Genomic DNA, 15,655 nt, shown 5'->3' on the forward strand with positions numbered 1-15,655 from the left:
TGGGAAGGATAGGTGGGAACCATCCCCTCAGCTTCTTAAGTCTTGTAGCTTTATTTTTTGAGAATTTACAACATTTGCTTCTATATAAGTGGTAGAACACTACAGAGGTAAGTGGATAAAGGCCAAGGGGTTGGAGGGAGCTGGAAGAACCGCACAGACAGTGGATCTGTGAAGGCAGAAGAAGTGAGAGTAGAGACGGAAGGCAGTGGACATATGGGCAGGGAGAAGGAGGAGGAAGAGGGGTAGGTGGCAGCAGCATGCAGGAACTCCAGTGGAGTCTGTTGTCCTAGCAACATGATGATGCTCAAAGGTTGAAGGCAGCCGCTCCTTACAACTTTGGATGACAGGTTGTCAAGGTAACAGAATACATCCAAGACATACGGTGGCAGGCCAGGAAGACTTGGCGGGGCCAGGGGGGCGGGTGGTTGGTGCCAGAAGTCCTCAGGTCAAGGCAGGCTGCATTGACTGGCTCGGCCATCACACTCCCTCCCATTCTCAATGTCCACACCTCTCACCCCAAAATCTTACCCCAGTTGCACCATTTCCAATTCTACCCTTCTCAGTGCCATCACCTCCATTTGGAAAAAATGAGAAATTGTATCAGACTGCAATTATGTAGACCCAAGCCCAGGAACTGGCCATAGGACATTGATACATGGGAACTCCAACAACTCAAAATAATAGGCAGCTATTTATTCAGAGGAAAGCCAATCATAGTGCTTCTGACTACCTACTGTACTTTGCTAATTTTTTTGGCAGGTCTGTAAACAAACTTCAAAAAAAATAGAAAGCTGCATAATCCATGGATATATTGAAAGAAAATCATTCCTGAATCAAGAGGAATTTGTATTGCAATGCTACTAGAAAAGACACTACCAGCCATTTATTCAAACCCTGTGTGTACCTGGCAAAGTAATGGGTGCTTTAAGGGTTATTTCATTTCATCGTCTCATAATAGCTCTTTGAAGTTGATGAATATTAACTCTCTTATAGCAGTGAAAAAATAAAACCAAAAACCAGATCACAGAAGTCACACAATATAGCAAAAGGTCACTGAGCTTCTGAAAGGTGGAGATGTGACTTAAAATGGCTTCAAGGTATATATTCAATCCACTATACTATCTATCTCCATCTGAAAAGATGCTAAGTCAAATTACATCATTCCCTTCTTATACCTTCTGGAATGAATTGAAAAATACTCAACTCCACTCTGAGGCTCTCAGGCCCTACATGATCTGGCCCCACAGCACCTTTCAGCCTCATTTTCTACCATTGTCCCTACTGCCCACCACTCTCCAATTCTACTGACCATCTGGACACTTATCAAAAAACAACAACAGCAAAAACATGCCCCCTTCAAGAACTTCACACCTGCTCTTCTCTCTGCCAAAATGCTGCTTAACATCTTCATGCATCTGGATCCTTCTCATCACATCTCAAGTGCTACCTCCTCTGAGACCTACTCTGACAACCCTAAAATTACCCTGCATAAATACCCCTTCCTGCTATTTTCATAAGAACAGTTCCCTCTACCTAAAATAATATTGTTTATTTATTGTCAGTCAATGCACCATGAGGAAGTGTCTTTCTTACGGGCTGTATCTCCAGGACCTTGGACAGTATCTACATCGAGTAGATACCTAATAAATATTTTTTAAATGAATGAATAAGCAAATGAGAAAGGATGTTGTTTGCTAAAAGAAGTTTCAAAATCTCTTGCTACTACCTTTGGAAACTTAATTGCACTGATTAAATTTAGCTGGTGATATTTTACCGATTAGTATGTCATGAGAATCATATGTGTTTATCTTCTGGAATTTAAAAAAAATACTTATTTCTTTCTGCTTCCTCCTTTGCAAGTAGGCTAATAAAGTCAAGATTATCACTGGCACCCAACTGCTTTGCATAAAAAATTTTGTTCTGCTACCTCAGAATGCACTCCTAACTGGAGGCGGCCCTTTTTGCCATGTCTGAGTACCAGAAATAAAGTGGACATGAGTGTTAAAACTCTAGATGTGAGTGCCGAGTTGTTGACTGCTGGTATCTGGCTGATGTGAGGAAGAGAGGGGGGATGGGTATAACAGCCTAGAGAGAGACAGAAATGTATTTTCCAGCAACCAGAGATTGATTCTCTCATCCATTTTCATTTCAGTTTAAAATACTTTTCTCTTAATTGCAACTGACATCTGCTGCACTGAAATAATCAATTCATCCATACATTTAATAAATATGTATTGAAGGCTTGCTATGTGCCAAGCTATATGTTAGGTTCTGGGGATAAAAAAATGAAAAAGCCATAGTTCCTGCCCTTATGAAACTTGTAGTCTAGCAGGGCAGGCAGCTAATAAAAAAACAATTATGATTAATTATAGCTGTGATAAGACGATGAAAATTACAGGATAAAAGAGAATAAAAAGACAAGAAGCAGGAGTTCAACCTGAGGGTGAAAAAAAAAAATAAAAGCATGAGGACTTTGGATTGGGCAGCCTTAGGTGTTTACATTTCCCTCTTCACTCATTCATTTACTCAATGGAGACTTAACTGAGAACCTCTCATCAATCCACACTCATTGCCCTACTGTTTGCCAGGTCTTTTCTAAACACTTCTAATAATCTTACTTAATAACCTTAAGAAATAGGATCTATTTCTATCACCATTTTAGAGGGAGAAATCTAAAGCTCAGAGAAGTTAAGTACTTTGCCAAAGAATCACACAGTAAATAGCTAATCCAGGAAACAATCTAGGCAGTGAAATCCTAGAGATCCTTCTTGTAATTACGGTTAGGTTTCCTAAATTTCCTAGGGCTGCCACCAAAAATTACTACACACTTGCTGGCTTAAAACAACAAAAATTTATTTCCTCACAGTTCTGAAGCCTGAAATCAAGGGTGTTCTCAGGGTCATGTTCCCTCTTAAGGCTCTAAGGAAAAACTGCCCTTCGCTTTTTCCAGTTTCTGATGACTGCTTTGGCTTATGGCTAACTAACTCTAGCTGCCACCCCTCTTTCAAAGCCCTCTCCTTTGTGTCTATGACTTCTCCTCTTCTTTATCTTATAAGGACATTTGTCACTGGATTTAGAGCTACCTAGTTAAATCCAAAATGAGCTCATTGTGAGGTCCTTAACTTAATGACAACAACAATGACCCTTTTTCCAAATCAGGTCACATTCACAGGTTACAGGAGTTAGGATATGGACATATCTTTTTGGGGGACCACCACTCAACCCATTACACTGTGTATATAGAGCACAAAGTTTACTAATTGTTAATTGTTTAATAAAAGTTAGCTATTGCAATGCATCAGACACAATAACATGCGCCAGGAATACAAAACTTAGTAAAGTATAGCCCTGGTCTACAATGAGCTCATTGTATAGCAAGTGAGACGGACAGGTAAATAAGATAGGTTATGACAGCACAAATAGCACATAAGTGGAGTGCAAAAAAAAAAAAAGTAAATCTTGCAAAGATGAGACTCCGAGGAAGGTTCACAGAAGTGCTACAACTTCTCTTAAAAAAGTGAGTAGGTGTTTCTAGATGGACAAGGGAGAGGATATTCTAAGGCAAGGAGGTAGCACAAACAAAGGCACAGAGATGCAAAGCAGCCAGGACCAGCCAGGGAACTATAAATAATTCAGTGTGGCTTAACATTACTGTTCAAGGGCTGGGAGGTGAAGAGAAAATCCTGGAGAGATAGCCTGGGACCAGATCAAAGAGGATGTCTTATTCCAAGCTGTTGGAAACCAGTGCAGGGTTTTAAGCAAAAGTGTATAACAACCAGATTTGAGTTTCTAAAGAATCACACAGGTAAGCTACCATGTGGCTATGCAGATGAGAGAGAGAGAGAGGGAGAGATTGGAGTGCCAGCATTGAGGTCATCACAGTGCCTAAAGAGGACCATCATGAAGCTTCCTTATTGTTTGCACAACCATCCCGAGGGGGAAGAGAGTATCCTGGCTTAATTTTCCAAATTGGGTCACCACCCTTCTTAGAACTCTCTCTTGGTTTCTATAATGCCTCTCTTTCCTTATCTTGTTCTTATCTCCCATAATTATCCTAGCCCCTTTATAACCTCCACCCACTCTGGCTATCCCAAACAGTCATGTACTCTAAAGTGGCTCTGTCCTCATTCCACTTATTCATTCTGAGCCATCTCATCCATCCTCCTGGTTTCTACTACCCTCTGCTTGCTAATGAGGTTTGTATTTGTATTTCTAGCCCAAATCACTCCCTTTACTTCCAAGTCCAAATCCAACTGCTTACTAAACATTTCCACTTATATGACCTACCCATGTTCTAAATTCTAGTCATTCACCTTCCCACTGTCACCAAATGTATGACAAACCTAATTATTCTTGTCATCGTAATTTTTGGAATGACACTAAAAGGGTCAACAGTGTTCAATGCTGCAGAAGGTCAAGAATGACAAAAAGACCGTTGGATTTGGCGTTTTGCGGAAAGTGAGAGACAAGGAAGTGAAAACAGCAATCTAACTTCTTTTTAAGGAGCTGAAATGTCAAAAGAAAGAGGGAGGGGGAACTAAGGTCAGGAAAAGCTTTTATGTTTGTTTATTAATATGAGAGTGGTCTGAATTGTTCGAGCTTATGAGATTAGGGACATGAAGACTTCTCCTGATCTAATACCCACACCCTGCTTTTTCCTTCTTGGAGTATGGGCATGATGCCTAGAGCTAGGGAAGCATCCTTGTAACCATGACAAAAATACCAGTGTACTCCCAGAGGTCAGCCCTGACATCACTACATCACTGAATCACCCCCCCCCCCCCGCAGTCCTTGGCTCCAGGTGCCTTGATCTAAGACACCAATAAGCACATATCTGTTTAAGCTGCTATGAGCAAATCACTAGCTAAAGGTCTTGGGCAAGATAGTTAACCTTTCCAATCTACAATTTCCTTATCTGTGAAAAAGGACGAAACATACGCCTCATAAATGTAATGAGAGAATTAAATAAAATAACATTTTTAAGCTCACATAAGGTGACTAGCTCAGAGCTTGACAAAAGTCAATGACCAATGTTAGTTCTTTTCTCATTGCAACCTCTTAACAAACGTATGATAATTTGGGTGTTCTTTGAAACTGTAAAAGAGAATTGCAGCAATAATTTTTTTGTCCTCAGAAAAATGGAATCAAACTAGCCTTTAAAATGATTCTCATGCATGCTGGACCCTTAAACCAAAGGATCAAAATATAATTTTGAATAAAATATGGATCTAATGTCTAAAACTAAGGCAAAAAAGAACCACAGAAGTCTCGGAAAGGAGAATAAAAATATAGTCTTCATGTAGAAATCATAATCCAAGGGGTTTTTCAGGAGTATCAGTATGATCAATTAAAAGCTGGCTGGTGATAATAAATTAACTGTCTTCCTTTATATATAACATAGCACTACTTTCTATCTAGTACCTTTAATATGTCCCTCATCTAACAATTCACTTTTTCTTATATAGCAACACTTCCAAATCTATGCATGACCCTAGATTCAAACATTATTTTATTCTGTTAGGCTTTCCTTTTTGGTGTTCTTGACTTATCTTCATTGCTTATATCCTGTATCAGTTTATTGAAATCACTGTATGGCTCTGCTTTGAAAATCTTGATAAGTCCTGATCACATCACAATCAGCAACTGCATCACTGCAGAGGCAGAACCCACTGAGCCGCTGCTTCTCCACCAGGCCTAAAATGAAGGGTATTAACATCCCAAGGCTTTCTCTTTCAGTTAACAGGAAAACATTAAGATCCCATTTTCTTCAAATGATTAGGTGTGGTCTGGTATATGAAAATACAGGAAAACATATTCTGAGGACCTACTGTTTATCAAGCATTGGCTATACTGCTTTCAGAAAGCTCACAGCCCACTGGGAACTAGGTGGTATTTTGTTCCCATTTTGCGAATGGAAATTTTGAGGCCCAGAGAGCTTAAAAAGCACAACGAAGGTCACATAACTGGCGAATGCATAGGAGCTCAAGCCTCACGGCTCCAAAGCCTGCATTCTCTCCACGTAGTACTACTGCCTTCCTGCAGACACGCCATGATTTCCCGGAGGATGGATGAGAAACACAGGATGGCTCATGTGTTACTTTCTAGCACCAGGTACTTTAATGTCTATAGATGCCTAAAGCAATTTGTGGGGTCTGTTTCTCCAAGCATTAAAACTGCACCTGGGACACCTGGGTGGCTCAGCAATTGAACGTCTGCCTTTGGCTCAGGGCGTGATCCTGGAGTCCCAGGATTGAGTCCCACATCAGGCTCCCTGAATGGAGCCTGCTTCTCCCTCTGCCTGTGTCTCTACCTCTCTCTCTCTCTCTCTCTCTCTCTCTCTCTCTCTCATAAATAAATAAAATCTTAAAAAAAAAAAAAAACGCACCTGGACTTCAACTAGCCAGTCTCTCAAAAGCAAATCTCAGCTCCAATTTTAAAGCTGGCCAACAAGAAACCCATTCCACAGACACATGCCCACACAGACATGAGGGCTGCACCACTGCAAAGTCTATAGTGTCTTAGAGAGACTGCCCACTCATCTTTCCCCAAAGTATAATTCAAGGAAGGAGAGAAGGTGGGAGAGGAATAACTGACCTCCAGGCAGGGAATACTATCTCACCTTTCTGCTGACTCCTCAGTGTGTGGAAGGGAGTTTCAAAATCAGCCAAAAAAGTTTTAAAGTCAAACATACTTGGATTTGGAACCCGGTCCCACTATTTTTCTAGCTGTGTCACTTTGGCCATGGTACATGCTCTCATTTAGTTTCCACATCAACTAAAAACAAATGCTACTACTATTTACCTCACAGGATCGCAAAAGAATTAAAATGCTCTTTAACATTGTGCCTGGCACAAAGTGTATTCTATTAGCTTTTTCCCCCCTCTTAACTTCTCCACTATGTCTTCACTCTCCACAACCAAACTGTAACACCATGGTTTGCTCTTGAAGGATTTAGTCCCCAGGAACACCATATGACAGACCACTACAAGCCAGGTAAAAAACTAAAAAACACCACAATTAAGGAAGAAGCACAGGGTAAAATATGAGTAGCATAGCCATCTTGGTTTCAAGATTATGCTGGATATGGAAACTCACATGAGCAACCAGAAGGCAATAGTCTATTTACAGTGACACACATTACTGCTGGCTCAACCATGCTCTCCAACACACTGCCATCAGATGTGTGTTGGGGAAGGCACAGCCAGTAGGGGGAGAGAGTAAGAAAGGTAGAGCCAATGAAGACTAGGAGCCATTTTCCTAGCCCCAGTTGGATTCAAAATGCAAGGCTCTGTACAAAAAATCAGAGTGCTATTCAAAGTACCAAACAATTGAGAAAGAAAAAAAAATCATAACAACAGACTCCAGAGTGAGAATATTTTCACATGGCCTTTAATCAGGAATAAGATATGGAGTATGGCACATGTTTTAGCTACTGTACTTCACTCTGATCAACCCATCTACTTCGAGACCCTGACTTTCTACTTGGCATCCCTCTTCTCTTCCATTCTTGCAGCATTCAAGATCAGATCATGTGTCCTCTTGCCTGATCCTACCGTTAACTTTCAATTTCTGTCTTCCTTCCTACCTCCTGCCCAAACCATTTCCACTGGTCCTAATGCTGATGTCAGTATGTCTGTCATTCCCTGTCACACTGCTCTTTATTCTTTCACCTAAAGCAACTGTTTGTACAGCACTTTTCCATAGTTTTCCACACCTGTTTTATTTCGTTTTATCTTCAAAGTGTTGCAAGGTGGGTGGGGCAAAAAACAAAATCGAAATCTTATAAACTCTAAAATGAGTATCATGTAGTTATATGATTTGTTTGTTCAAATTTCCAAAGCTCATGAGAATGGAGACTAAAACCCAGGACTTATAATTCTTACTGAGGCAGAACTGTTATCAATAGGAAGCACGAGCTTCAAAATAGGTACTTCGGGGATTTGAATCCCATTCCCACTACTCACAAACTGTGGTCTCCTGGATCAGTTATTTAACCTTTCTGAGCTAAAGTCTGAAAACCCAAGAAAGATTTCAGCAAATCAGCAGAGAAACCTCCTAAAAAGAAATGGGAAGTATATCTAGCTTTAGTTCATTATTTAGATTAAGATGAGCATCCTAAATCCAGGATCTCAGGGAGAAAAAAGCAATTATACTAAGGCAAAATAAAGTAGACTCTTTATACTCAGGTGGGGAACTGCCAAAGACCACTTCATGCATTTTTAAATGGTCTCTGTTACTATTCTAAACAGTCTTGTGTTATAAACACCTAGCTGTACTTTCCTTGTTAGAGCTCTTCCATAGCTGAACATGCCTTTTTTTTTTTTTTGTGGCTATGGCATGGCTATACCACCAATGAGCTTTGGCTTCATGGTGGGGAAGGACCAAGGTTCCTACCTCACACATCAGAGCCCCCAGATTTTCACCTGAACGCTCTTCTTGGTTGGTCTCCAGTTCAGAAGTGTCTCTACAATTGGCCATGACTCTATTCAACTCCCATTCTTTTCCTGTATCATGAAACTTTTCTTTCTTCAAATTGTCCCATATAATCATCAGCTTAACCTACAGAATGCTGTGCTGGACACTAAATGAAGCACTTGCTATTCATTATCTCATTGAATCTTCAACAACCCTATATAAATTATATGTTAAGGAGATCAATATTTAGAGTAAGTGGTTGTTGAGTAGACCAGATTCCCACATCCAGAGGTGCCTCCTAATAGCTCTACTCTTCTAGCTCCCACACTTTTTTCCACCATGGTATAAGATACATTTCTTCATTGGAAGAGTAGAACACTCACTCATGTCTGTACTCATTAATTAGCATATGCCAAAAGAGTGAGCACAAGCTATTTGACCAGATGCTAAACTTGTGTCTCTCACCCCATTGGTCAAAAATCTCTATAACTGGGCACCTGGGTGACTCAGTCAGTTAAGCATCTGCCTTCAGTTAAGCATCTGCCTTCGGTTCAGGTCATAATCCCAGGGTGCTGAGATTGAGCCCCACCTTGGGCTCCCTGCTTAGCGGGGAGCCTACTTCTTCCTCTCCTTCTGTGACTCCCCCTAGTTCGTGCTCTCTCTCTCACTCTGCTGTCTCCCTCTCAAATAAATAAATAAAATATTTTTAAAAATCTTTTTAACCATGTTTTCTTGCATTACAACCTCCTTCAATCAGGGACTTTATTCCTGTAATACAACCTTCCGCAAGAATACTTGGTTAGCAGACTTCATTTGAAGCAAACTAGCAACATTAACAAAACTGAGGTAAAATGAAATGCCAATTACCTATATCCTAGAAGGAGGAAACAAAATGGAAGGCTTAAAAAAAATGGAAGGGTTATTTATCACCCTTTGGAGGGTGTCAATTCCTCAAAGACTAGGCCTTAAACGTGGCAAATCTGTATTTCTTGGATTTTCTACATCAGTTCCGTTTTCAAGTGTGTCCTATGGCCGCATAGTTGATTCATAGTTGTCAAACTCTGTGTCCTCATTCTGTGTTTGTAAAATATGTTCATGGTACTTAAAAATAAACTTCTATTTAAAAAAAATAAAACTGGCCCTAGAGTTTGAGATGTTTTATTTTTGAAACTTGCCCCAAAAGCTTGTTTCTCCAAGATCTGGGGGACTCTTTATTTGCCTTCATGAAAATCCCTTAAGCCTGTGAATGTCCCTCTGCACAACTCCCAGGAATCTTGGTGCAGCTGCTCACTCAGCCCCAGTGGTCCCTGCCACTCTCCTCTGCAGCTTCCAGCTCTATCAGGTGTCTGACCCCTCAGGAATGAGTCTTCTGCACTCCACGTTCTGTGGTGTCAGGACCTCTTTTTTTCTATCTTTTCCTCTTTCTACCTAATCTTTTGGAAATAGTTTCAGGTCAAAAGTCAGTTAGATATTTTTTTAGGCTATTTTAGGAAATTGCCTAAAAACCATTGCTTGCCTTCTCTCTCTCTCTCTCTCTCTCTCTCTCTCTCTCTCTCTCTCTCGGAGAGAGAAAAAGAGAAGATGGAATATTTGGGTGTGGTTGCCATGGTGGGGAGGTGTTAGGGGAGAGAGGTCAGAGAAGGATCTCATTACCATCACCTCACTGCTTTCAACCCTCCCTTTTACCCCTAGAGGTAGGAAACAGCAGGCCCACTCTGGACTCAGGCTACACCTAAGTGCTATGCCATTTCAGCTCTTCATTGTTTCTCTCCTCTAGCCCCAGGATTTCCATTATGAATCAAGTGATGGATTTACTTTCATTCAGGTAACAATCTAACACAGTGCTATGTAATGGAGGAGAAAGTAAAGAATCAGAAGGTATGTGAGACCTTGACTAGCCTTGCCATTTTCTTGAGAGGCAAGACAGCATGTGGCCTTTGGAGCCAATGACCAATGTTGAAGTCCTGGCTGCCACTTACTAGCTACACATCATTTTGGCTATGGTTTTTTAATCTTTCTGAGCCTCAGTTTCCCCATCTGTCAAATGGAAATTTAAAAAAAAATATCACTCAGCTCACTAAGTTGTTAAGAGTATGAAATAAAACAACACATGCAAGGTGCTATGTGCTGGAGCACATGGTAAATGCTGGCGTGCCGGGAACAAATCAATGAACAAAAGAGCCCAGTCTCTCAACATGGTCTGCATTCTACCTCATACTATATGATTATTATGCATTTGTAAGAAACACAAGAGAGAAACAAATAACCAGTGCAGCCAATAACCTTTTCTACTGGGGCAGGAGGGTGGGCATGCTGAAATGACAGAAATTGCACAGTAGTTTGCATAACCAAAAAAAAAATATTTTCACCTGTCGTGTTCTCAAGATAGTATGCACTTATTTATGATTCAAAAATTTGGCTCATCCATCTTGGCCTTCTTACAGTGCAATATCATGCCCTCAAAATACCACTGCTAAAATATAACACCATCAGCTAAGGACAATGATGTTAAAAAAAAAAAAATACCTGAAGCGAAAGCACACTGGGTTTCTCATAGTTGGTTTATATTTTCCATTCTGCTTCAGTTTATCCCGCCTCTCTCAGCATGGGCTTCTAGTGCAAAAATTTGTTTTCTCACTTCTTTACCTGTGCCCATGTGAATGGAACAAGATGTTTCTCATATGCAACTGAGGTCCCTCCATTTAGGACTTCAATTTAATCTTTCCTAGACTGAATAAAGGAAGCTCCAAAACAGCAGCTAGTCGGCTACACCTGCTGCCGACAGATGGCGGTAATGATCACACACGGTTATTTCAGCCTGCTAAATCCTGCACTGTAGTGGTTCTCAACTGGCCAAAGAGCACATATGAGGTGTCAGTGCTAGCTTTTGAGGTGTTTACAAACATCATTAACCCCGGAGCATGTCCTTTAAGTACAAAACTAAAGACAGTTTTGACAGTGATGATAAGAAGTGTAAGATGACAATGCAGAGATGGAGACCATTTTAAAAACCCAAAGTGATGAAAGCAATAAATCCTGCACCTGTGGTGAAGTGAGTCATTCTAAGATATAACAGCAAAGGGAAATACATATGTGAGAAGTGCTGTACCTAAGCAATGAGCAAAAATCAATAAAATAAGGAAAAATATCTGAATAAGTAAAAACTAAAAACAAAACATAACCACAAACAAAACACCTTCTACAATTAGAGAATAAGCATCACTGTCAGATGATAATTAGCTTGTCGTAGATCAGTTTCTAACGTTAATGTAGAAGAGTCTACAATTTACTTGAGGCCATACACCTGTGGTGCTCAACCTTAACCACATACTAGAACCATATGGGAAGCTTTCAAGAAGCCAGATGTCCAGGCTATACCACAGGCCAACAATCAGAATCTCTGGGGGTGGGACCCAGGCATCAGTAGTGTTAAAAGCTGCTCAGGGGATTCAATGTTCAACCGAGGTTAAGAACCACTGCCTTCAAATCTAAGTATGGAGAAAATGTAGCTGCTACTGGTTCTGTGGATTAAAATCCATTCCAATGTGTAGATCTAGGTGTGATGCGCATAGACACGTTAGCAAAAAGTGCTTCCCTGTGACATTCATATCTTCAAGGAGACAAATAATCTGCCTCAAGGGATTTTTCTTTTTATAGTCTTGAAGCTGTCATGGGGGCGGGGGGAGTAGAATATGTGTTTCCAAAAAAGAATAGAGCATGCCTTATTTTAAAGGTTTGAAGAAGCTATTCACACACATATTTGAAGAAAATGTATCACAGAACTATAAGCTTCATCTTAGACACTTCAGTAAATCCATTTACAAACAAATGGACACATAAACCTGTTCAAACCTACAGAAGCTCTGAATACCTATACCTTTTCCTCACTTTCATCTCCAAAGGAAGAGAGACTGATTCCTAATCTATCTACTCATTTAGTACATTCTGGTTACTTTCCATCTTTCATAATCAAGTTTTGCATTAAAATACATGGATCATTTAGTTCTCTATACAAACCCCCCAGGTTCTCCTCCCTGGAGCCCTCCTTTACCTTATCTGCCATTATCATAGAGGAGCCTCCGTGGATGCCCAGGATGGGGGTGAGAGTCTGGGCTGAAATGAAGTCAAGGATCTGGGCAATGGCCTCCTGATCTGTGTCGTCAGCAAACACCACGCCCTGGATCTTCCGGTCAGACATGAGATCACAGATGCGGGTGATGATGCTCTTTGGGTCAGTCTCATTCATGGCTACCAGCTCCACACGGGGAACCACAGAGAGATGGTGGAAATCATCTTTCTCGTGGGCATCCTTGATGGCCACCTCGTCTGAAGTGCCCACGAGGATGACAGCAATGCCAATGCTGGGGGGGCTCTTCTGAGAACGAGCTCTGCTGCCTGACACAGCCAGGACAGCCAACACCAACCAGAACTTGGGAGAACAGCACTCTGCTCTGGGCTTCATCTTCAACTCGTTGACTCCCTGAAAACACAAAGAGAGAGTGGTTAAATTACAACTCTACTACATTATTTGTCTTTGAAGGGGCTGGATACTGCAAGTCAAGAGCCTTATCTCCTTTCACTGATCATCAAACCTAACTTCTGTCTTCTAGCCATGATCTCTCGTGTTTGCTCAGCAGAATGGGAGAAAGAAAGAAAAAAAGTCTTTCAAAAGCATCAGGATTCCTTAAGACAATAAGAGCTATTACTATAGCCATCAGCAGCAAACAAACAGAGGCAACAGAGAGAAAGAGGATGTAAGTGCTCTAGGCAGTCATGCCAAGGGCACAAATGCAGGAGTCTCCAAGAGGAAGTCTTGCTGTTGCTGTGTGATCCCTGGCACTTCTGCCACAACCCATCCTTGAATTGCTCTTGGGCCAAGAGAATGGCAGAGACCAGGCAAATGAGCAGCAAAATGGACTCAGCAGAGGCTAGCAACAAAACATGGTCTGGATAAGCTGGCTACAAGGAGCTGCAGAAGCATAAGCCCCTTTACTTTACATTCACCCCAAAGAGGACAAAAGCCTTAAAATTCTTCAGCAACTCACTTAGTAATTGACTTATACTACTTAAAAAAAAATACGTGGACAGTACTTAAAAAAAAACCCAACAATTAATCTGGACAATAACCCAGCAGGGGAAAAAATAAGAAAGATATGATTCCCATTTTATAGATGGTAAAGCCAAGGCTCAAAGAAGCTAAGAAGTCCAATACCATGAACAAATTAAGTGAAACAGTCATGAATGCAGATCTTCTGGCTTTTTTTTTAAGATTCTGTTTATTTATTCATGAGAGACAGAGAGAGAGAGAGAGAGAGAGAGAGAGAGAGAGAGGCAGAGACACAGGCAGAGGCAGAAGCAGGCTCCATACAGGGAGCCCGATACAGGACTCATCCAGGGACTCCAGGAACACGCACTAGGCTGAAGGCTGGCACTAAACCACTAAGCCACCCAGGGATCCCAGATCATCTGGCTTTCAGGCCAATTTGCATTCCATTGCATTACGCCACACTGCCTCTCATATTATTACAAAGAATGGTTTTTGTTGTCGTCGTTTTATTTTTTTAAAAAAAATATTTTTTTAAATTTTTATTTATTTATGATAGAGAGAGAGAGAGAGAGAAAGAGAGAGAGAGAGAGAGAGGCAGAGACACAGGCAGAGGGAGAAGCAGGCTCCATGCACCGGGAGCCTGATGTGGGATTCGATCCCGGGTCTCCAGGATCGCGCCCTGGGCCAAAGGCAGGCGCCAAACCACTGCGCCACCCAGGGATCCCTGTTGTCGTTGTTTTAAGTAGGCTCCACACCCAGTATGAAACCCCATGTAGGGCTCGAACTCAAGACTATGAGATCAAGACCCGAGCCAAGAACAGACTGAGCCACTCAGGCACTCCTCAAGGACTGGTTTTATTGTGATCTGTCATACATCAAAGCATGGTTAATTTTGACAAATACTATTGAGATCTGTAGTAATGTTAGAGCCACATTAGAAAAATTTTCCATGGCATCCTAAAGCAGTGACTTTCTTGAGATGACAGATTCCATGTCTATACGTACTTCACCACCTTCTACCTACAACACACTCCTGCCTTTTGCTTCCCCATTTGCCCCTAAATCTTATATCATGCATCAGACTGAGGACACAGGTCCCTATAGAGCTTGGTCATTTCTCTTTACATTTCTCGTCATTCTCCAAGGGCTCTTCTTATTTAAATAGAACTGATCCTGCTTATGTTGTTTTAACTTGTTGTAAATAATCATTTATGGCACATCTGATACTCTGTGTGTGTGCTGTGTTAGACATTTCCTTATATGTGATCTCTTCCATCCTCATAGAAATGTTACAAATGGTCATCTTTATCCCCATTTCTCAAATGGAGAAACTGAAGCTCAAAACAGTAATGCAATTTTCCCAAGGTCAGTGGTATTATAATGCCAGCATCTCAATACATGAACATAGTGTTTTTATTCTCCAAGGAAATATTCTACAAACTGTATCCAAAATCAGAAGCAGGGATTCTCATTCTTCTACAAAGATCAAAGATGAAAGAGCTGCTTAATATCTCCTTCTTGCTTGAAAAAAAAAAGGTAAGATATTAGAGGTCTAAAAACTTTGGAGAGTTTGAGAGTTCAACTAACAAAAAGAAAACACTGAGGATATTGAAAAGAGAGATAAGGAAGCATCCACAGTCTGAGCAGACTGCAAAGGGCATTAAGGATTTGGGAGTAAGATGCTGGGGACATTTTGTGGCTGAAGAAGCACAAAATCCAATTCCGTGCTTGGCAGAAAACATTTTGGAATTCTCGCTGTTATAGTCACCCTTCCACACTGCCAAGAAGGAGACCTGTATTGATCATCTTGTCTGTCACTTATGAATAAGATGAGTAGCTCAGGGGTTCACACCTGAGCAAGCTTCACTCCCGACAGTTTTCTGGTTTCCATGTCCTTTTGGAAACAGGGCATGGCTATGTGAGCCCTAGAAGCCCGGGCTGATGAACTGTATCCAACCTAGCAAGAGACCCAGGGCCTGCATTCTTCCTACTACAGCTTAAAGCAAAGCAGTGCTGTATGGAGGTGAGCAGCACTGAATATTCAGAGGAAGACAGATAGGTTTTGCACCTCAAAGAGCTGTTAACAAAGTAATAATAATAATAATAATAATAATAATAATAATCTGTTCGACTTCTAACACTGGTTCTCAAGGAGAACCAAAAGATTTCGAACTTGGCAAAGCCAGCAGCTAA

The 15,655-nt window shown here is 41.1% G+C and overlaps 1 protein-coding gene across 1 annotated transcript in view; it reads right to left on the minus strand.

Moving 5' to 3' along the window:
• Positions 1-12,877, minus strand: part of GRIN2B (glutamate ionotropic receptor NMDA type subunit 2B) — a 280,635-nt gene extending 267,758 nt beyond the window's left edge. The window contains exon 1 of the mRNA XM_055336794.1: positions 12,467-12,877. Within this exon, the coding sequence (XP_055192769.1) occupies positions 12,467-12,877 (411 nt within the window). The remainder of the gene's footprint in view (positions 1-12,466) is intronic.
• Positions 12,878-15,655: the final 2,778 nt, after the last annotated feature.

This window comes from Nyctereutes procyonoides, unplaced genomic scaffold (assembly GCF_905146905.1).
Source record: "Nyctereutes procyonoides isolate TBG_1078 unplaced genomic scaffold, NYPRO_anot_genome, whole genome shotgun sequence".
NCBI lineage: Eukaryota > Metazoa > Chordata > Mammalia > Carnivora > Canidae > Nyctereutes > Nyctereutes procyonoides.